The following is a 23,394-nucleotide window of genomic DNA, read 5'->3' as shown; positions in this document are numbered from 1 at the left end:
TGACTCCTGGCAGCGCCTTCCCACCGCCTTTTCTGTGACACACTGCCCGGGCCGGAGTGGCTTTATGGTGAAAACTACGTTGCTTTAAACAGTAAGGGCCAAATTCTCCATCCCCTTCCTTACCCTGTTGCTGCTTTTTTCTTCAGCTTTCTCTAAAATTGCGGTGTTAACTGAAGCCGAATGTATTTCATAGAATCACAGAATGGTTTGGGTTGGAAGGGACCTAAAAGACCACCAGATTACGAATGCATTTGGTAAATGGTTTAAAAATAACCTCTAGAGAAGAATACTAAAACATCCAGAAAATCACAGAATCGTGGAATGGTTTGGGTGGGAAGGGACCTTAAAGCCCACCCAGTGCCACCCCCGGCCCTGGGCAGGGACACCTCCCACCAGCCCAGGTTGCTCCAAGCCCCGTCCAACCTGGCCTTGAACCCCTCCAGGGATGGGGCAGCCACAGCTTCTCTGGGCAGCCTGGGCCAGGGGCTCACCACCCTCACAGCAGAGAATTTCTTCCCAATATCTCATCCCAATCTCCCCTCTTCCAGTGTAAAACCCTTCCCCCTCGTCCCATGGCTCCCCTCCCTGATCCAGAGTCCCTCCCCATCATTTCAAAGTGTTGGGATGGGTTTTGAGGGGACGCAGTGTGGTGGATGGGGTGATGGGCAGGCGTAGGGATGGCTTCACTCATAAAGCCATTAAGCTCAAAACGCTCCTTGAGGCTGGACTTGTCGGCCGTGGGGTTCGTTAGCAGCCCATCGTTGGTGTTTGGGTGACGTGGGAGGCACCGCTGCTGCCGTCCAGCAGGAGATGGCCCTGGCAGAGGGATGCTGGCTGCAACGCGGTGCCCTGGGACGGAGCTGGGCATCCTTCCTGCACGAGAAGCACGGTGTCTCAGGCAGCGCTCTGCAAGAGTCAAATTAATTGTTTCGTCCTTAAATTGGGGATCGGTGTAGGAATATAGAATTTTATTTATTTACTTATTACCCTTCAGATAGGTCTGTTTGAGGCCAGCGCTCTGGAAAATTGTCTGCACTAAAAAACATCATTAATGTACGGGGGATGTTGCAGAAACGCCCAGAAAATTAACCATGGACAGGAGAAGATGTTTTTATAGGAGAAAATTTGGATCTTGGTCTGTCCAGACCGTCAAAAGGCGGTTCAGTGACAGCCCGCAAGGACGTCGGTGGGGGGAGGACGTGAAGGCCGAAGCCTCTGGTGATCTCCTGTTGTACGCGCGCTGTGCCACGGCACGCTATAAATAAAAATCCTAGCATTCAGCTGTAAAATCTCCTGGATTTGCCGCGTTTTACCGTCATCGAATTGCATCTGTATGAGCATCACTGCGCGTAAGCAGCCAGATGCCGAAGCACCGCTCCCGAAGACGTCGTTCAAGCAGGACATAAAGGACCTTCGGAGGCAAGTGCGTGTTTTTGGTTTTTTTACCTTCTCTTTAATGATGTACCACAAGAAAAAAATGCAAGTTGAAATATATTTTTCTCCAAATATATATATTTATATAATATATAATCTTAGTTAACTCAAGTATATACATTGTATAATAAATAATGCTTATAAAAAGAGAAATTTTCTGAATATAAAATAAAAAAAAATCGACCTCTACAACTTTATACAAAACTTTGGATACAGCAGATTGATGGAAAGAGATCTTCCATTCAGTGCTAGAATACCTGGCTACAGTAAAATAATTACAAGGCAATAAATGTTCTATTTAATATTAAATACCTTTTCTTGATTAAAAAAAACCAAACAAACAAACGAGGGATTTTTTTTTTTTTTTTTTTTTTTTTTGTTTGAAGTCAGGTACTTGGAGTCTGGCCAGACACAGAATTTAATATATGCTTTTAAATAGAACGCGTATCACAAGACGGCTGATTTCTGCGCCGGGGAGGTTTCGTGGCGCACTCCTGTGCTTTTTTCCTTTTGGGAATTTGCCGCTGCTGGGGCTGCGCGACGCCGGGAGCTGCTCGTCCAGCTCTGCAGGGGAGGGACGGACGGCCTTGCTCTGGTTCTTTTCAGGCTCGAGTGACAGGGCCCCGCTCTCCCGTTCTATTGCTCTTGGCGGGACCGTGTGCTGCTCTTTGCCAGGGACAAAGGAGGGAGTGGAGCAGAAGACACAGCTTTAATGGTGTAGGCGTATTTCTGTGTTGAATCGCTGACGCGGGAGAAGTGGTATTGGAACGTGGTTATTGGTCCTCACCGTTTGTGGAGGCGCCCACCAGGACAGAGATAATACTTACTGTTTTAATGTCAAGGGTCAATACACCGTGAAAACGTAAGCCCAAAGTGAGGGGGATGTGGCCAAGGGAGGGGGATGTGGCCTGGGGAGCAGACGGAGGGGCGAGCGCTGATTCTTCTGCACCGAGATGGGGCGTGGGATGTGTGTGGTCACACCTGGAGCCAAAGCCCTGCTAACGGTACGGAGCTTCGGTGCTTGATGTGGACACTCAGGAATGAATTTCTGGTAACTCAAGAAACCCTGTGGGAAGGAAAGGGTCTGCCTGGGGTTGTGCTGTCGGATCAAGGTCTCCCTTCCCCATCTGCCCTTGCCTTTCTTTTGCTGGATGAACAGGCTGCCCAGGGAAGGGGTGGAATCGCCATCCCTGGAGGTATCTAAAAGCCGGGCAGACGTGGTGCTGAGGGACATGGGTCAGTGGGGGTTTGGGCAGTGTTGGGTTGATGGTTGGACTTGATGATCTTAAAGATCCCTTCCAACCTCGACCATTCTATGATTCTCTGCAGTGGTTTGAGCAAGTCTGTCTCTGCCTTGGCGAGAAAGCTCGGACAGAAATTTCTTCTTGCCATGGCTTCTGTCGCCCCGTCCGTTACTGATGCTCAGAGCTGGATGCTCAGCACCCTGGTGGGTGCCCTGTCCCCAGGGAGATGCTCTGAACTCGCCCTGGGACATAAAGTCATATTAGGGAATGCTTAGTAGGTAGGTGAATCAACTGGGTGGATCTGCCCAGGTCCTCAAAAATCTCCCCTGGGCGGCTACACGGCGAGGAAGCTGCTGGAGCGGCGATATGTCCCCGTGCGAGAGGTGGCAGCTTCACTGCATGCCCTCTGCTCCCACCCTGGGCCAAACGCCAGAGGGTCAGCTCTGGGCTCCGGTTTCCCACCGCCCTCCTCAGGGGGATCGTTTGAGATGATTCGGGGCTGTGGGGAGCAGAGAGGGCAAAGGGGCGGTGGAAGGCGGGACTGGCTGAAGGGCTCTGTTCACCTGCTCGAACAGGTTTGTTTCTCCAATGTCACCTCCTCGGAGCAGGAAGGAAGGAGCCTGGCTCCTTTCCTCCTCCTCACCACATCTGCTGAGACCAGGATGGCCGTGCCAGCAGGCAGGGGAGCCCATATTTGCTCAGATTTCGCTGTGTAAAATTCATTTCCACCTGAACCCCCCATATTGGCATCTATGTGGGCCAGGCCTCCGGAGGAGGACAGAGCTGGAAGCTCTCTGCAGGCTGTGAGCAGCACACGGACTGGTGTGGCTGAGCCTCGCTGGGACGTCTGCTGTCCGTCTGCTTCTCACAGACAATCACCGTGCCAGACAGCCCCAGAGAAGTCAGCAAATTGGGGATGTAACATGTCTGCAGCTCCAGGTTGAGCCTTGGACCTGGGTGAGCCTTGCGTGGGTGAGATGCCGAGAACTTTCCCTGCAGCGCTGGTGGGAGGGTGTCTGCCCTGACCAAGGGCTCTGGGATTGTTTTAATGCCATCCTCTGAAGCGTGAGGCCACCATGGGGGAGCTGCTCGCAGGGTTGATGGACCCCTTGGCCCTGCTCTGGAGCAGCCTCCCATCAGTTGGAGACCTACCGACGTTTACTTGCAGGTGTGGACATCGTAGACGCGTATGCACTCCTGGCAGCTGACGTAGCAGCACCAGTGGAAGATGCAGTGACACTTCTCCTTCCTTTTCTCAGTCCTGGTGTTGTGGCCACGACCGCAGCACAGCAGGTCGCAGCCGTCGATCCCGTGGGAGGTGACATTGCACGTTCTGTCCCTCGTCCCAAAGGAGCCCGTCTCTGGGTTGGGCTCGCAAAAATTGGGGGAGTTCTCATAGTAGACCAGATCCCGCTCCGTCGGCGGCTTGAAAAGAGCGTACTTGGCCCTAAGAGTTTCTACCCATCCCCGAGATTCTCGGTGCTTTTCGACCACCATCTCGGAGGCGCTGTCATATTTATCCTTCAGGTAGTCACCGATCGCCCGGAAATCAGGCTGGGCCCACCAGCAGGTCTTGACCTCGCAGCTTCCCGAGAGACCGTGGCACTTGCACTTCAGGTGCATGTGATCCAGGATGGTCTGTCCAGGGAGAGAAAACAAGGTGGTCAGCAGAAGCTTACGGTGCCCGGCATTTGCTTTCAATCACCTGCCTTTGCTACCTGGGTCTAAACACCTGATCTGAGCTTGGTCTGGAAAGCGTAGGCCTGGGTGGTGCATGAGACCTTGGGTGTGTGGCAGAAGCATCTCCAGACAGAGATGACGCACCAGAGAAGCATGGTGAGATGGGCATCTGCTCTAATCATCTATCCAATCCCATCCAGTCCAATCCAATCTAATCCCAAGGTCCGATCCTTTCAGTGGGGTCCTCCCTGTTGTGTCTGTGTGGACAGTCAGAGCCCAGAGAAGTTGAGGGTTGAGAATGTCTCGGACACACGTGGATGTAGACCGACCCCTGTGTCCCAGCTTTGCTACCAACCCTTCGTTTTATGCCCCAAGTCTGACAGTTCGCACTAGGAGGTAAATGAAATTGTGAATCTCAGGACAGGATGTTCTCTCTTCCCCAGAAACCTCCTCTGTGTGGAGCAAAATAATCACTGGGTTTTGTTAAAATTACTAGTTTGGTGTTTCTTTTTTTACAGGAAGCTGTCAGTCATTAACACAAGTTAGAGGTTCAAGCTTCTACCCTTCCACCTGTGCCCACGGTGGCACGGAAAAGCCATATCTAGTGTTTGCTTCAAGCACTGTTTGAAAGGTAACGTGGTTAAAGCGCGCTGGGTTTGCACATGAACTACAGCAGGTGGTGGCCCAGGGACCTGTGGACAGCGAGAAGAGAACAGAATATTTTGGTTGGAGGGTACAGACAGCCATCATCTAATCCAACGAATCCCCAGGTGGGACAATGCTATAGTGGGGAACATGCAGGAAGGAGCAGCGTGGGAGGAAAGTCCTCTTCGCTGTTGACCTGAGGTCTTGGGCCGTTGAGTTGGGTTTCTACGCGCTGCCTTGGGAGATCAAGGCAAATTTGCTGATGACACAAAACTGGGAGGGTTGGGTGACGCACCAGAAGGTTCTGCTGCCATTCAGCGAGACCTGGACAGGCTGGAGAGCTGGGCCCAGAGGAACCTCATGAAGTTCAAAAAGGGCAAGTGTGAGGTTGTGCACCTGGGGAGGAATAACCCCCTGCACTGGTACAGCTTGGGGGCTGACCTGCCGGAGAGCAGCTCTACAGAGAGGGACCTGGAAGTCCTGGTGGGCAACAAGTTGCCCACAAGCCAGCAATGGGCCCTTGTGGCCAAGAAGGCCAATGGCATCCTGGGGGGCATTCAAAAGAGCGTGGCTGCAGGTGGAGGGAGGTTCATCCTCCCCCTCTGCTCTGCCCTGGGGAGGCCATGGCTGGAGCTCTGGGGCCAGTGCTGGGCTCCCTGGTTCAAGGACAGGGAACTGCTGGAGAGGGGACAGTGGAGACTACGGAGATGCTGAGGGGACGGAGCATCTCTGTACTGGGGAAAGGCTGAGGGACCTGGGGCTGTTCAGCTGGAGAAGAGCAGACCGAGAGGGGATCTCATCAATGCTCAGCAAGAGCTACAGGGCTGGTGGCAAGAGGATGGGGCCAGGCTCTTCTCAGTGGTGCCCAGCGACAGGACAAGGGGCAATGGACACAAACTGGAACATGGGAAATTCCATCTTAACATGAGGAAGAACATTCCCTGTGAGGGTGGCAGAGCCCTGGCACAGGCTGCCCAGAGAGGTGGGGGAGTCTCCGTCTCTGGAGACATTCCAACCCCGCCTGGCCGCGTTCCTGTGCCACCTGCTCTGGGTGACCCTGCTCTGGCCGGGGGTTGGAGGGGATGATCTCCAGAGGGCCCTTCCCACCCTGACCATTCTGTGATTCTCTGATTCTACGTTTGCTCCGGAAGCAAGGCGTGTTTTAGCTCTTCTTAATCCCCACCCATCGGTTTGGAGACAGAGGAAATGCTGTGCCCAGGAAAATAATCCTAGAAAGCTCCTGCCTGGGATTGTTGTGGTTGATTTTCATCAGGAGGAGCCAAATTGGGCCATGCATGCTGGCATGGACAACCAGCTCTGGACCCGCTGGCCACTCACCGTCCTGCCGGCCTCGTTGTTGTGTCTGTTCATGGCCGAGCGGGCGTCCGGCCGGTTCTCTCGGGCATCTGCGAATTCCCGGGACACCAGCACGCCGAAGTCGGCATCCTCGCTGCATCCCCCCCATTTCCAGCCATCTCCTGGAGGTCCTTTGTGGTGGGAGTCACAGCCGCAGATCGTGGACGTGCCCTCAGCACAGGAGCGCGTCACGGCGAAGGCCACCCCTGCCGAGGCGATGGCATGGACAAAGGCGGACTCTCGCGTGGCTGGGAATAAACAGAGTCCATGGGATTATCAGTCAACGCCACACTTTTGTTTTCCTTCCCAACCTCCTTCAGCATCATCTAAATCTCATGAACAAGCAGAAAGTTATTTTATTAATTTTTTAATAAACGTTTTCTGAATTGGGTGCTGCTGGCACCACCTCTAGAAGCAGGCAGGAGTAGGTGGGAGAGATTTGTGACCCCAGCTCTGGGTGTCACAAGCATTTCCCCCAAATACAACAGGTGCGGGATTTGGTCCCACACGGGTGTCGATGGCTGGACAAAACATCAGTAAGAGCTTGAGGGGCCTCAGGAGAGAGTTACTGGAGTAATTCCTGGTCTGGAAACCCAGAGCGGGACTCCATGCCCAGAGTTAGTCCGAGGGGAGATGGAGAAGCTCCTGTTCAGATGATACAGGGCAGACAATGGCAGAACGAAGCCTAAGAGCTCATAATGACCCTTAACTGCATCTAGACTAACCAACGTGTGACTTTGCAGCAGTGGAGTAAAACCAGCCGAGGGTGTGAAGATAACCTTGAAGTTGCTCCTTAATTACTGAACAATCCTGGAGGAAATCACAGCAGACGAGACTCGAGCCTCCCTGACTCTGTGGGTGTTGGTGTGCTCCACAGCTGCTCTGAAAGAACTTCAGCAGGCCCAAAGGAGCAAAGCTGGAGAAAGTCCTGAAAGCGTTGAATGCTGAAGAAAGGGTGAAATAAATTGCCCAGGATGCCTGGGTGGACTCGGAGCTGGGAACCGGAGCAGCTGCGGATCCTCCGTGCTAAGCGAGAAAAAATGTTTCATCAGAACAAAGACACCTGGCCAGGAGGTGGGGACAAAACAGAAGATCCGCATGCAGATGAAGGTGCAATGGGTTTGTTGAACTGGAGCATCTCTGAACATCACCTCTTCCACCTGTGACCGTGGCAGGGCCTTGGCCCTTGCCTTCCCTGGTTATTCCGTGGGGCCCTGACCTGCACTTTGGACAGCAGCAGCCAAAATGCACGTGGGTATGGGGAAGCCACCAGGAGCCATAAAGATGTTTACATTGGCTGGATGTTATAGTCACCTGGGTCTGAGAAGGACAACGAGACCAAGCAGGAGGGTGGGAAGCCAGACCAGAACTGTGCCTTCAGCCTCCCAGCTCACCTCGAGTGCCCGAAGCCAGGGAGCTGCCATTCTTCATCATGAACCAAAACCTCTCCAGCAGCCTTGCACACTGCCGTACCCTCTGCCGGAGCATTGTCGTGGCCCTTCCTTGCTCAGCGGTGGTTGCCGTAAACACAAAGAACATCTTACTCGGGGTGGGTTGTTCTGGATGGAAATGACCGAAGCCCAGCATTGAAGCGCACCCATGAGATGGCACCGTGGGGCAGTTCTGAATAGCACACCCAGGGCAGCCGCTGGCATGGAGCCACCAAGACAGATTTTCTTGGCCTACTACATCCAGAGGAAACGTCGGAGATATTAGAAGCGCTGAATAGCAGCGCTGTGAGAAGACCTAGATGACCGAGAAGACCTAGACCTAGCTTTTGAGGATGCAAAAGGAGATGACCTTGTCCACTTCGCATGGTGGCATTTTCCTGCCGTGGGGCCTGTGAGTTCAATGTCATGGTTTTGGGAGTCTTGTGCTCTGTCCGTAAGTGGACAGCAGACTGTCAGATTGTAAGGGTATTTCTTGCGTTGCAAATCTGGGTAGGTTACTCTTCAGGAGGCCATTGTAGAAGCTGTGACATGCTCTGAACTCAGCTGCTCGTTTTGCTGGCGCTCTCTCTGGTGGCTCTTCCGGCAGGACTGTGGCTGACTGCTTTGAATTTTCAACCAGACTAAAGCCCAGCCAATTCGTATCCTTTGCTCCTGTGCTCACATTGGCTTCCATCTTCAAGTAGCTTTTAATGGCCCCTGTATTCACTTCATGGTGCTTGCAGAGAGCAAGACTTCCGTTTTACTGTGTGCAAAGAGCCATATTTGTTAATTCTTTCCATAAAATGTTGTCCGTTAACACTCAGCAGCCTGGCTGCCCGTCTCTGCATCTGCTCCTGGGCTTGATTCCTCTCTCCAGAGGATGAATGGACGCAAACGCTCCCTTCCAGCTGAGGACTGACGGGGGCTGCAGGAGAGCACGTCCCGCCGCAGCTCAGGACGGCTCAGGGAGATCTCCCGCGTTAGGACACAGACTGGCAAGTCCCCAGGGTGGTTCCCTGCTCAGCTCAGTGATGGGAACTTCGGTCCCTGGACTTGGTGTCTGGGTTCTTGCAGTGGCGACCCAGCTGCTCAGCTACGGAGCTCTGCTTGGGATGTTTTTAAGTCTTTCTTGATTTTTTTTTTGCTTGCTTGGTTGGCTGGTTGGGCTTTTTTTTGTTTGTTTGTTTTGTTGTGTTTTGGTTTGTTTTGAATTTTTTTACCTCAGCGTTGTACTATTTTTACTCATTTTGAAATCAACGGGAGTTTGGCCGTTGACTTCAATAACGCTGTACCAAATACAGGCTTTTTCAAGCACAGTCAATATCTCAGTCAGCTTTATCCTTGGGGACGCCTTTTGGTTGAATCATAGAATCATAGAATCTTCATGGTTGGAAAGGATCTTTGAGATCATCGAGTCCAACCATACACACACCAAAACCAAAAAAAGCCAAAACACCCAAAAAAAACCCCACCAAAAAACCCCACAAACAAACAACCTACAATCTCTGCCACTAGAGCATGCCCTGAAGTGCCACATCTAGACGCTTCTTAAACACCTCTAGGGATGGTGACTCCACCACCGCCCTGGGCAGGCTGGTCCAGTGCCTGACCACTCTTTCAGTAAATTAATTCCTCCTAATATCTAACCTAAACCTCCCCTGCTGCAGCTTCAGACCATTTCCTCTGGTCCTGTCATTATTTACTTGAGAGAAGAGGCCAACACCCACCTCTCTCCACCCTCCTTTCAGGGAGTTGTAGAGGGCAATGAGGTCTCCCCTCAGCCTCCTCTTCTCCAAGCTAAACATGCCCAGCTCCCTCAGCCTCTCCTCATATGCCCTGGTCTCCAGACCCCTCACCAGCCTGGTAGCTCTCCTCTGGCCATGCTCCAGCACCTCAATGTCCCTCTTGTACAGAGGGGACATTGAACCGTGCTTCCCAGTCAGCCACAGTCCGCATAAGCACAGCCCCTGGTGGACGACCCTGGAGTGCTTTAACCCTACGTGCCGTCTTATAAAGATGGAGACTCTAGGTCTCTAAATCCAGAGTAGATGTTGGAGTCAATCCAGCCTCACGGCAGGAGACGGGGGGGTGCTGAAGGTAGTCGGGGGCTGTGGTGTCTGTGGTGCCATCGCTGGTGGACGGTGGCCTGGCTTCACTGCAGGAGGTGTTCCCAGCTGCCTCGTCGACCAAACAATCAGGACAATCGTCAGTGGTTGTAGGACAAAGCCAAGATTTTCTGCTGGCTCGGACCAACGATGACCCTGGAGACCATCCCCTCCTTCCAGAGCAGGAGCCACGAACCGTCTTCTCAGCTGCCCTGTGCATCCCTCATCTGCTCTTGCCTCGTGCCCAGGGAGGTCCTCGCTGCACCAGGTCTTGCTCCTTGGCCCGCTCTTCTCTGCAGAGGTGGGGTCCAGCTTCCCAAAATCAGGCATCTCAAACTGAGTGAATTTCCCCCCCTGCAGGCGATCCAAGGGGCAGCTGGTGGGTATGTGCCAGCCGCGGAAACACACATCTCTGCTCTGCTGCAGCGGGGGGAACTGGGATCTGGATGCCAAACGTGATCCTGAACCAGGGCTGCTCAGTCCCGTCTTCGCCGGTGGGACCGCGCTGTTCATTCCGCTTGCTTTTAAGTCAAATGCTTCCCTCCTTGCCCTTCCCACCTCTGACACGCCGGCAGAGATCCAGCCTCTACCTGCCGAGGTTTTCCTTCGATACCTATCACCAACCGCCTATATGGGGAGCACTGGGGGCCGTGGGCCGCAGGTTGGAGGTGACTGCTCCAACTGGAGTGTTTCAGCCTGACAAAGGCTATTTGGGTGGCCTGTGATCTAAAGCAGATGAGATTAGAGGAGCCAGCGAGCCCTTCTGGCCTCGGACCAGGACAGCTCGGGGGGCAGAGGGGGAGGACACGAGCCGCTGACGTCCCTTCGCTTTCCCCCCTGGGGGTGCGGGGTGCAAAAGCGATGGGCAGGGGATGGAGAGTGGCGGCAGGTGTCGTAGGTCCCTGCGCAGAGTGGGGATGCTGGGATGGGAGCCCAGCCGGGGCCGCCGCGGCCGCGCGGAGGGGTGATGCTCGCCGGCCCGGGGGGGCTGCGCCCCGCTGGCCCCCGGCACCCCCCGCCTCCGCCCGGCCGGGGGCTCTCCCCGCGACGCCGGGGCCGGGGGTGGGGAGCGAGCCGCGCACACAAACGCCTGGCCTTGAAATTCTCCCCTGGGTCTGGGCGAGGAGCCGGGAGAATTTCCCAGAGATGAAATGCGGGAGCAGCGTTCCCAGAACCAGGGGAGGGGCTGGTGAGGGAGGATTAGAGCCGCCTTGACAGTGCACCACTGCGACTGTCTCCCAGCCGGGCCCGTTACCTGCTGGGACACTCAATTTGCCATTGTTCCCGCGGTGTCACACTGTATTACCAGCATAATGCAGAATGTTTCCGCCGGCCAGCGTACCCACGGCACAGAGCACTGGCATTCCCCAGGAGCACCTCGTAGCAACGGGGCAATGTTCCCCTGTCCTGCCGTCACCCTCCAATCCCGCCAGCCCGGCTGGGAAATCCCTATTGATGGCTCTCCCCAGCCCCCCGCCACCGGATCAGAATGGCTAAAGGGCGTGTGAATGCTGCAGCGATTTGAAACGACTGCGGCGCTGGGATGGTATCGCTCGCCCTGCCTCACAGTAGGGGAGGAAGCTTAGCTCTTTCTCATCGGTATAAGCTTATTTTTCTCTCTCCCTCTCTCCTTTCCCTCCCCCTCCCTTTAAGCTGTTGAGTTTATATCAAGACGGCCCCTGATCCCACACACCCCTGTTTAGATGCAAATGACTGCGAGTGTCATGGCTGAGAAAAGCCATGGGTTATCTTGGTGCGGGTCTGCCTTTTCACAGCTCGTGTCAGGGGCTTAGCCGAGCACACAAGGACCCCCGAAGGCAGCCCGGGCCCAGCTGCCTTTTCTGCACCTGGCCCCGCCGCCGTCACGCTCCCCGCAGCCGTGCACGGCGCCATGCCACCCCGGCGCTGCCGCCGAGAGGCCTGAGCCCCACCGGCGCCAAGGAGGATCCTCACGGAGAACCGGTGGCATCTTCCTGGAGAAGGAGAGGGAGGAACGGGTGGCCATGGGGGAAGAGCTGTTCTCCTGGCACCCGAGATGAAAAGAGGGTGGTGAGCCCCTGGCCCAGGTTGCCCAGAGAAGCTGTGGCTGTCCCATCCCTGGAGGGGTTCAAGGCCAGGTTGGACGGGGCTTGGAGCAACCTGGGCTGGTGGGAGGTGTCCCTGCCCAGGGCAGGGGGTGCCACTGGGTGGGCTTGAAGGTCCCTTCCCACCCAAACCATTCTGTGATTCTGTGACTCGATGAAATGTATGAACTCGCCGAGGCTCCTGCCAAACTCACTCCCGCAGATCCCGTCCTGCCTGCGGCTCAGTCCCTCTTCTCCATCCCAGAAGTCGGTCTCCAGATGCCTGTGGGGTCTTCCTGCCTCATGCGCTCACACCCAGCTCTTTCTGGGCTCTGCGCTTTAACCAAAATCACAGACTTTATCACTAACCCGGAGAATGGCAACGGCTCGCCCTCCCAGCGTGGCAGCAAGTCCCCCGGCTGTTGGCTCACCCTTGGCTCTGGAGCAGGACTTGGCTGGGAGAGAGATTGTCTTTTAATAAAAACTGACCTTATTTTAAAAAGAAGAGGGAGGGAGAAGAGAGAGGGGGGAAAGCGGGTTTTTCTTCCTTCTTCCCTCCTTGTCCCAGACTGCACACCTGCAGTATAAATCATCTCGGAGAATTTGCTTGTAAAAACATGATCTTACCCCACGTGCTGGGGTTGGTTATTTGGGTTTTTTTGGTTGTGGGTTTTTTTGTTGTTTTTTTTTTTTTACAGCCCAGGTTAGAAAATAAGACACGCACAAAAGAGAACTGGCAGGGAGGTGATCGGTGGCCCTTGGAAACCGAAGCCTCGCCAGCTATGGCTGCCACGCGTTCTACGGCAAAAGCCTCACGAGTCTTGAGTTTCGAGTGGGAGACGTGGGAGGAAACGGGGCCGGCCGAGGCCGTAGCCAGGGTGGGCGTTCAGCGGCCCCGAATGGGAGTTTCGCCGTGCTGTATTTACTGTTTATTGCTTTGCTGCGGATTCAAAGCCAGGCAAGATCTCGTGACATGGACCTGTTGGAGCGAGGCCAGAGGAGGCCACGAAGATGATCCGAGGGCTGGAGCCCGTCTGCTGTGAGGACAGGCTGAGAGAGCTGGGGGGGTTCAGCCTGGAGAAGAGAAGGCTCCGGGGAGACCTTGGAGCCCCTTCCAGTCCCTAAAGGGGCTCCAGGAAAGCTGGGGAGGGACTCTGGAGCAGGGAGGGGAGCCATGGGACGAGGGGGAAGGGTTTAAACTAGAGCAGGGCAGGGTTAGATCAGCCATTAGGAAGAAGTTCTTTCCACTGAGGGCGGTGAGACACTGGCCCAGGCTGCCCAGAGAGGGGGTGGAGGCCCCATCCCTGGAGACATTCAAGGCCAGGCTGGATGTGGCTCTGAGCGACCTGATCTAGTTGAAGATGTCCTTGCTCACTGCAGGGGGTTGGACTAGATGGCCTTTAGAGGTCCCTTCCAACCCAACGCGTTCTGTGATTCTGTGATTCTGAGGGACTGCGAAAGGAGAGATCGGAGTCGTAGGGTGAAGCTGGGAAGAGAAGTGAGATGGGGACGTGACGGGAGGCCGTGGGAAGGGCAGGAATCCCTGGGGCTGTTTCCATGGGGGATGCCCTGTGCTCCCGCGCTGCCACCAACGCTGGAAGCCTGGATGATGTGCCCAGAAGGAGCATCCGAAAATGGCTCGAACCTGTGTGCCACAGGAGGGTCTGCGCAGCCAAACCACCCCCCAACGGCTCCGTCGTTTTCCCACAGCACATTGCTCTTCGGACTAAGCTCTCCTTGAATGGTTGCTTCATGATTAGCATTTTTTTGCAGTGCCTTTAAAATGAAATTATCCTCAATTTCTGTTCAGGCTGTATTAGAAATGATTTTCCATCCCATTGTTGTGAGAGCTACGCCTTTGAAGTATTTTTTCCAAAATAGCGTCAATCTACCTAAGGGAGCAGTAGATGAGATTAAGCTAAATGTTGCTCTTTGATACTTAGCGGTGAGTTCATCCAGGTAGTTACCGTAGCTTAAATACTGGCTATTTTGGGCTTAGTATTTAATGCCTCTTGGCCTAATGCACAGTGCAAACAGCAGTGGTGGTTGTCGTCTTCGCCTCAGTCTTGCTGTTAATTAATGATTCTTAGTTTGTGGGGTTACATCCCTCCCGGCGTCCTGGAAGTCAACAAGAAGAGAACACGGCCCCTGCTTAGGGCTCATTCGGATGAAACACCCGCGATCTGTAAAAAATCACGGATCGCAGGTCTCAGTTCCAAGTTATGGGCTCAAAACTCTTGGTTTCTGTTCTTGCTGCATCCAGGGATAGACGGGACAACAGCCTGGGAGAAAGCGATGCTTGAAGGCAACGGAAGAGTCCGGCAACCCTATCCCACCCTTGTCAGTGACGAGCTGTGCTGGTCCCCAGGTTCATCACAGCTAAGGAGATCTCTCAGGGCAGGACAAAAGCTGTTTAATTGCCAACGTTATCTCTTCCTCCAGCTGAGAGAGCAGTGGCTGAAAAGGTGACGTTTTTCTCCGCCACTACTCATGCTGCCAGCTCCGGGAATCGCAAAGGCTTTCCTGGTGCCGCTCCCGGATGAAATGAGTCCCATCCCGTCTCCGCTCGTTCACTTTCAAGGCAGCAGTGAAAAGACATTAGCACATTTAAAAAATGTAAATAATAACCACAATCCAATGGGTTGGACTTTGATGTATCGTTATTCGCAGATGATGCTGTTTATTTTTAACTGTTCTACTTACAGGTTAGCGAGACACCCGAATAAATACATTTTTCAAGCTAATTGCCTGTCAGCGCTGTCTAGGAGACTGTTGGTGCGTCAGGGTTTGGTCAGGAAAGCTGTATAACAAATGTGCTCAATAATTTTTCTCCATCTGTCAGGCGGGTTTCAGAGCTACGGGTGATATTTTACTTTGTCAGCTTGGAGCGCGCGGAAATGTTGAGGCATGTCCGCACATGAGGTTGTGCTCTAGTCCCCGCAGCCAAAAGAATCTTAAAATACTCTTTGCAAATTCAAAGTTCAGTTCGCTCATTACGGGGAGGATGGTTCAAATCCAATTTTTAAGTGCTTTCACGCTGACAGGAATGGTGGTGAGAGATTTTCATGTGCCTGAATGCTGTAACAGCTCTTTCAAAACGTGTTTAAAATTTTTATGATGTTTTATGACAGTTTTTAGGAAAAATTAAAACTTTCTTATCTTGTAAGTGCTGAAGTTTAGGACCTGCTTTTATTGGGCAGCAAGTTATAGCGCGGCAACCCTTGGTGACAACTTATTTGATAGTAAATACAACAAAAATTACCCCAAAACACATCCTGGCAGCACAGAGGGGAACTGAATCTCATGGTCCCTATTAGCACTTCAGTATGACTGTACAACCCTTTGATTTCTGCAGAGAATCACACTTTGACCCAAATGAGTCATTTCCACTGAAATACACCACGGATGTTGCAGGAAACTGTACCAGTGTCGGAAGGCTGAAGCTTGAAAAAAGTATCATGAACTGTTTATATGCAGAATATTACGGCTCTGTGAGAGAGGTTCGCCAGGAGACATGCACGCTCCAGGAGACTATTGGGAAACGTCCTAGCTTTCAACCCTAATTTCTCCAGTTTCCTAAAGGCTGTACCATAAGATTCCCGTTTCCAAAGTGTCACTGGAAAGACTAATTTCTTGGGATGCGATGGAGAGAAGGGGAGATTTTTATCCACCGAGTGGTTCAGTTTCGCGGGAATGCTTCTTTTTAATCTCAGGTCTTGGTTTGCTAACTGGCCATCTGAGACGTGGGGTAGGTGATCAAGATGGTAGGTTTCCAAGATAGCCATCACCCTCCTTTCAGGCCGTATTTGGCCGCAGGCTGGTGGTACAGGTCCCCAGCTGTCTTGGGGCCCAACATCTCACTTTTCTCAGTGTCGTGCCCAGGCTGTGACCTCATTGGGAATCCCAACTTTATCACACCTCATCAACGTGCTTCCAGTCTGCCTGGTCTGTGCCAGCGGGTCTAGAAAGGTGGCCTTCCAGGAGGATGGGATGAAGACGAGCAAGCACGTGTATTTGGAGAGAGGAGAGGGAAAATACGTTTATTCCCTCTCTTTTTGTTCCTAGCCCTGACCGGTTTGGGCTCATCTGTGAAAAGATATGTTGAAATACCAAGTAAGCCTGGTCAGGACCATGGATCTCAACCACGGCTTCTCACTGGTGGGGAAACTTCTGCCCACTGGCCTCCTGCGGTAGACAGTGCACGCTTCAAAGGACCCCAAGGAACCTGACCACAACCCCTCTTCTTGACTTTTCCCCTGGGTCTGGTGGACCCTGTTGTTTGGAAGCGCTGCACACCCTGGGCAAGGAGGATGGAGCCCATGATTCCAGAACATGTGAGCATGGATGGGGCTAGACCTTCCCCTTCCTGTACTTTATCCTACCTGGCCCTAGTGAGAGCTCCTGGAATGGGAACAGACCCTTCCCTTATTACCCTGTTCAGTGTAACGCACCAAAAAAAAATTAGAAAAAAGAAACTGGAGAAATTAGGGTTGAAAGCTAGGACATCAGACCCTTTCCCCAGTGTGTTCCCAGTAGGACATTCACGGCATGTCCCAAAGCCAAGATGTGACAGCTCTACCCACCCTGGCAAACGTGTTCCCCTACAACCCCCCGGCTTCGCTCTCTACCTTTGTCCAGGACCGGCCCAAAGATGGCCAGGCTGTCGTCGATGGTGGTGCAGTTCCAACGGCGTCCCCGGAACTGGTGCTGGCACTCCTGGATGCCCAACTTCACCCCCTCGGCCACGCTGGGCATGATCTCAATGTAGTTGCGGCAGAAGCGGAGCTGCTTGGGGACGAGGCCGGGGATGGAGCCGCAGAGGATGGGCTGGGACCCCAGGGAGCTGTACTGCTGACCGAGTGCAAGGGACCTGCAAGGGACAGAGGACGGCGTGAGGGTTGGGAAACCAGCTGGCACGAATGGTCCTGCCCCCACCACCATCCCCAGGGGGAATTTGATGAGCCGAGGCGAACCGATCATTCAGGGAGACAAAGTACTGAAAAGCAGGGAGGGATTTTTTAAGAAAACAAGAGACTTCCTACTGATGAGCTTTCACACCTGAAGACACCCTGGTCCTTTGTGGGCCCAGAGGGAAGGACTCAGCTCCTTGCTTGGAGGCACCTGCAGCCGGTCAGTGTGCTCCCAAGTGTCTGAGACATCCCCATGGGGCTGGTGGATCTGACAAAGGACCTGCAAGGAGCTGTATCCGGGGGAGCAACACCTGGAGGCTGGGAAATACCCTGGTGTGTCTCAGCTGTCAGGAGACACTGATGTGAGAGCTTTTGAACTGTGGCCAAAGTGGGAAGTGTCCTGTCCAATGCTAAGTTCATCAGCAGAGGGATCGTGATTTACTGGAGAGGGGCTGCTCTGGGGTCAGGCACGTCAATGCCACGCGTCCCAGGCTGTCTTGACACCTCTGCAGGTGGTCCCAGCAGAGACTGAACCACCATGGTTCCACCCTGGAGGCCTGGAGCACCTCTCCTATGAGGACAGACTGAGTGAGATGGGGTTGTTCAGTCTGGAGAAAAGAAGGCTCCAAGGAGACCTTCTAGTGGCTCTACCAGTATCTTAAGGGGGCTACAAGAAAGCTGGGGAGGGACTTTTTAGGATATCGGGTAATGGTAGGACTAGAGGGAATGGATTAAAACTAGAGATGGGTTGATTCAGACTGGACGTTAGGAAGAAGTTCTTCACCATGAGGGTGGTGAGACACTGGAACGGGTTGCCCAGAGAGGGGGTGGAAGCCCCATCCCGGGAAGTTTTTAAGGCCAGGCTGGACGGGGCTCTGAGCAACCTGGTCTGGTGGGAGGTGGCCCTGCCCATGGCAGGGGGGTTGGAGCTAGGTGATCTTTAAGGTCCCTTCCAATCCTGACAATTCTGTGATTCTATGACCCTGATGGACATCAGCCTCTAGCTGCAGCCATGAGTCGGGCAGATGTGCTGGTGCATGGCAAAGGTGCATGGAAGGCAGATCTGAGAGGACCTTTTCCTACTGGTCCAAGGACCTGCCCAGTATTAAATATGTGGGTCAAATTCCTTATTTGGCCAATAATTGTCACTGAAGGGTGAAGGCGCGCATTTGCTTAACTGAGATACCTGCTATTGTACACAAACAAGGACAGACCTACAGCTGCTGCCTTGCCTGGGATCCAGACCATCCTGCAGTGTCCCTCTTAGAACACGTGCCAAATCTGTGAATGAGCAGCTGGTTCTGCAACAGAGCGAGTGTGAGGAACCCAATTTCTTCCAGTGCAGAAACCTCATAGTGCAGATACCAGCAGAGGCAAATACTAAAGAACTTTGACTTAGTATGTCCATATTTCTCTTGTACCAGGGAGTTGGCAGCTGGACACAGGGATCGAGGTGAGGTCTTACCAGTGCTAACTAGAGATGAAGGATCTCCTCTCTCTACCTGCTGGCAATACTTTTCCTCGTGCAGCCCTGTTCGCCTTCTTTGCTGCAGTGGCACATTGCTGTTTCATGTTCAAATTTTTGCCCACAAGCATCCCCCGGTCTTTTTCTGTTGCTGCTTTGTAGCTGGTGGCCCCCCAGCCTTTACAGGTGCATGGGGTTATTTCTCCCCGAGTTATTTCTCCCCAGGTCCCTTGGTTGAACTGTGGGATGCGCCTGTCTGCCCATTGCCCAGCCTTTAGAGGTGCCCTCAAACGGCAGCTCAACATCTGGGATATCAACCACTTCTCCCAGTTTTGTTGTGTTTTTCCCTAACTCACCTGCCCACACCTGGAGATTGTGTGTGAGCTAATCAGTCAATCATTTTGTAGTCCTTAGTTAATTCGGGTTGGAAGAGACCCCAGGAGGTCTTTAGTCCAACCCGCTGCTCAGGAGAGCTCCAACTTCCACATTAGATTAGGTGGCCTTGTTCTTCTCCAATTTGAAAACCTCCAAGGACGGAGACGCCACCGCTTTATGAGACCTATGGTTGACTGTCCTTGTCCTGAACTGATCATCCAGCCTGGGGTCTCAGGCTGGATGCTGAGCTGACACCAGTTGGTTCAATTAGTCACGTACTAATGATTTTAGGATGTAAAGGGAATCCCAGGGTACCTGCTCAGGAGAGACGTCTCTGCTGAAAACACTGAGCGGGAAGATCCGACTCCCACCCTGGCTGGGAAGCACATGCCTCTAATCCCTGCTCCAATGCTGTCTTCTGCCACAGCTCCCTGCTCAACCATCTCTCGGCCCTGTTTCTCCTGCACCTCTCTGCCCACCTGCCCAGCAGTGGGGCAGCTGCCCGAGACTTCAGGACAGTAGCACAGCATGCGATGTTTCGACTCCATCTCCCACACCCTTGCATGGTACACACAGAAGAGGGGCAACCAGATATGGTTGGGAGGCAACACAGCGCAACGGGCAGCACACCAGGGCTGGTTCCCAGAGCTGCCTTGTGCCTCCAGCTCCCACCGAGTGCAGTCTGACGGGGGATCTCAGCACTGCTGGGAAGACCGGTCAACTTCAGTTGTGAACAACATTGACTTCATTCTCCATCCAGCAAGGCTGGCAACGTGGGGAAGAGGCAGGAGAGCACGTTGCGTTTCTCCAGACACCCACTCTCGTAGACAGACTCCAGTCTCTGGGGGATAGCAGCTGTCTCCTGCGCGGGTTTGCACAGTGGTGGACGTGAAGTTCTTATTCAGTGTCAGAGTTTACAAGGGCCTGCCGGCAGCAGCAGTTTCTCGCAGCAGTTTCTCACAGCCGTGGTGGTGCAGCCTTGGCCCGGTGTGCTGGCCATGAGCTCTACACCATGGCACACGGGTTAATTCTGCTGTAGCTCACCGGTGTAAAACCTGGCCCAATTTTTTCATCTGGATGAGTAGCTCAATCCCTCAGGGAACCTGCAGAAATGGCCTTGAAGGAGTCAGAGCTGGGACTTCCCACAAAGTTCTGGGGAACTCCTGGGAGGACCCATCCTCCCATTCAACCACAGACTTGTCCAAATCCCTTCTTTAAACTCCTGAGCCATCTCACGACAGACTTCCCTGCCTAGAAGGCTGGATTGGAGGTGTGCAGTCTGTTTTGAGGTTGGAGTTGCGATCTATTGTGTGATAGAGGCCCCTGGAGAAGGTGGAGGCGCTTCTTGGTTGTCCAGGTCACGCACCCAGCTGGTGAAGTTGCTTACCCACATACAGGAATCCACCTGCTTTTGATGACCTGTTCCGAGATTACCCACTTTTTCCTTTTCTTCCTCTTTGCAAGGTCTCCATCATTCCTAAGTGTCTGCTTTTAATTTGCCTTCATGATGATTACTGAGAGCACCTTCTCTCCGGTCGTCACCTAATTTTCATTTTTGTTTTCATGTCAATGCACTTGTGTTCTCCCCGCTGCTGATCCTTCTTAGACAGATATAAACCATCTCATTCCTCTTGGCCCGTCATCCCCACCTCCCCAGAAGCCCTGGGAGGGCACACGGGGCAGGGCGCTGTGGCCAAGGTGCTGCAGCTCTGCCCTGACCTCCTGGGTCCCACGGACCGAGGATTTCTCTACATCGAGGCCGAGATGTGGAGATGAAACAAATCCTATTTGAAACCCAGATCGGAGATCCCAGGGGCACATCTTGGCTCTGTGTGGCTCTAACGCAGAAATCACAAGAGCTCACGGGGAGGAGGCAAATACGTAAGGAGAGGGAGTATCACAGGGGGAATTTGGGGTAGATGGAGGACGTGGACAGTTTTTAAAGCACAAACCGTAATTCCAAGGCTGGCAATTGCAGGAGTGACAGACCCCACACTTCCCTGTCTTTCTTCCAATGCTGATGTCCATCCTCGCTGCCTGAGCCTACATTTCTCTAGCTCCCACCGCGCCCAAGGGAAACAGCCATTTCGTACCCCTGCTCTGCCGCCCCAGCTTCACCCGCGGACCCAGCATCGACTCGCAGCCCAGACATTTTGCGTGCCCAAGGGCAGGAGCCGTAAGAGCCAGACAGCTCTGCTGGGCTGGGAGACTCCCCTTCAGCACCGCGCGTACGAGTGTGAGCAGACGGATGTGCGCACAAACGTACACTTTTGTGTGCGTGTGTGTGAGTGCAGCGCACGACACAAGGAGCATGAGTGCCTATGGCAAACACATGGGAAATCCCCTTTCTCTTTCTCTGCTTAATCCCTTAAATCTCTCAGGAGTCCCGACACTGTCTGTCAGGCCAGTGACTCCTTTTGTTCCCATCCGATAGTGCTAGACGTAGCAGAGCCGTGGACCCAGCAGTCTCCAGTTGACTCTCTGTGGTTCCCGTTGGTCTGGGACGAGCTTTCGAAGCCCCGGGAGTCAATGGTCTTGTGCGGATCCTCTTCCTGCAATTCCCGGTGGGCGCATCCTTGAAGAGGTGACTCGTGTCTTCGCATTGCCTCGGCGTGGAGGGTGCTGTGCCCACCCTCTCAACTTCATCCTCCCGGCAGAGATGGCCGGCAAACTCATCTTCTGTTTCTGCCACTGGTTGGAAAGACACACGGCATCAACAGAAATTAGACGCAGTAGTGGTTGAAACTAGCAGGATTTGGCCAGATTAAAGCTGTGCCAAAACATATGAGAAGGAGTTTTTAGGGCGAACACTGAGAAAGGTTTCCTGCCAGCGAGAGCAAAAGCAGCTGGGACACGTCTTCTTCCCTCTCGGTGGGAGACTGCGGGCTGCGTTGCTCCGAGCACTGCACAGGGCGGCACAGGCTGCCCGTCCCAGCGGGGTTTTACCAGCCGGAGACAAACCTTGGGGAGTCTCTCTCCCTGTGGAGCGAGGGGATCGAAAGCTTCGCTGGGGGTGACGCCCTGTTTGGCTGCTGTCTGGCAAGAAAGGAACTTCTTGGAAAGAGGTTTGTCCACCCTCTGCTCTGTGTGCAGGGCACGGGGAGGGCTGACCCAAAGGGTTTGCTCACACGTGTCTCACGTTCCAGTTTCAGCCCCTCTGCTCCGCTCCGTGAGAACCCCCTGGAGCGCTGCCTCCAGCTCTGGGGCACCAACAGCAGAAGGACACGGAGCTGTTGGAGCGGGGCCAGAGGAGGCCCCGGAGATGCTGGGAGGGCTGGAGCCCCTCTGCTGTGGGGACAGGCTGAGAGAGCTGGGGGGGTTCAGCCTGGGGAAGAGAAGGCTCCGGGGAGACCTTGGAGCCCCTTCCAGTCCCTAAAGGGGCTCCAGGAAAGCTGGGGAGGGACTCTGGATCAGGGAGGGGAGCCATGGGATGAGGGGGAAGGGTTTTAAACTGAAAGAGGGGAGATTTAGGTGAGATCTGAGGAAGAAATTTTTCCCTCTGAGGGTGGTGAGCCCCTGGCCCAGGTTGCCCAGAGAAGCTGTGGCTGCCCCATCCCTGGAGGGGTTCAAGGCCAGGTTGGACGGGGCTTGGAGCAACCTGGGCTGGTGGGAGGTGTCCCTGCCCAGGGCAGGGGGTGGCACTGGGTGGGCTTTTAGGTCCTTTCCAACCCAAACCATTCTATAATTCTATGATTCTATGAAAGCAGAGTGCCAGGAGGGGACCAGCTACCTGGCAAACAATCTGGTGTGGTTGCCCTTTCTCTTTCTTCTGCAATCCTATAAACCTGTTGCCATCTTTAATGAATTCTGTAAGCCCAGTTGGATGGGCAGGAATCTCTTTTTTTCCTGCCTCATCCCTGGAAAATATTGACATTTGTGTGAGGAGTGTGCTACAACCTCCAATGAGCTCCCAAGTGGGGCACATCTGTGCTTGCTGTGACTTTTTACTTGAAATGCAGGGAGAAAAATTCAGGGGTGTGTTGCTGAGGGAGTGTTTTCTAACTCAGCAGCCAAAAGCAGATGGATGAAGAGCAATTTTCCTTTTTTCCCACTATACCGAGGACACCACCAGCTGGGCAGGAAAGCTCTGGGTGTAGAGCTGCATGGCTCCAAGGGAACGTCTCGTGCCATGGAGCTGGACACTCCCTGCATTGCAGCTCTTCCTTGCCTCTCCTGCGGGATCTCCCACGTAAATGTAGACATGCCGTAGGGATCCTGTGTGCCGTTTCCCTTGACAAAATTGTTATAAAGAACTTGTATTTTCATCCCTGGAGCCCCCAGCACGCCTGGAGATCTGTGCAGAAATACATGGCCGGGAGCATTGCCCGGAGGATGCTGCTGGTGGTGGTGACTCCAGGGATGGAGGGAGGTCACAGCGACCGCCGTGCCCGTGGGAGAGGTAGGTTGTAAGGACCCTGTGCTCACGGACTCAGCCTTCCTTTGGCTCCCTCCTGCCCGCAGACAGAGCAGAGCTGTGCAAAGCTCCCTCCAGGGCTCTGCCATGCGGGTGCCGGGGGGCCACGACACCGTCGCCTTCTCCCTTCGTCTCAGCATCCATTAAATAACAACTGCTCTTCCTAAATGCCCTGAGAGCCACGGCTGGTGGAGCTCCTTAAGGGCTCCTTGGTAGAAACGAGGCTCTTTTAAACCCAGATATTTCCTCCCGCAGCAGCTCAGGGCACTGCAG

At 53.8% G+C, this 23,394-nt stretch overlaps 1 protein-coding gene across 1 annotated transcript in view; it reads right to left on the bottom strand.

The window, feature by feature from the left end:
* Nucleotides 1-3,836: 3,836 nt before the first annotated feature.
* Nucleotides 3,837-23,394, bottom strand: part of WNT3 (Wnt family member 3) — a 52,245-nt gene continuing 32,687 nt past the window's right edge. Inside the window, exons 2-4 of the mRNA XM_054224430.1 lie at nucleotides 16,586-16,827; nucleotides 6,342-6,607; nucleotides 3,837-4,316 (exon numbers count right to left, since the gene is read on the bottom strand). Of these exons, the coding sequence (XP_054080405.1) occupies nucleotides 3,837-4,316; nucleotides 6,342-6,607; nucleotides 16,586-16,827 (988 nt within the window). The remainder of the gene's footprint in view (nucleotides 4,317-6,341; nucleotides 6,608-16,585; nucleotides 16,828-23,394) is intronic.

The sequence above is a fragment of the Rissa tridactyla genome, chromosome 19 (genome assembly GCF_028500815.1).
Source record: "Rissa tridactyla isolate bRisTri1 chromosome 19, bRisTri1.patW.cur.20221130, whole genome shotgun sequence".
Taxonomy (NCBI): Eukaryota; Metazoa; Chordata; class Aves; order Charadriiformes; family Laridae; genus Rissa; species Rissa tridactyla.
Note: the sequence above shows the minus strand (reverse complement) of the source record. Positions and strands in the feature narration are given on the sequence as shown.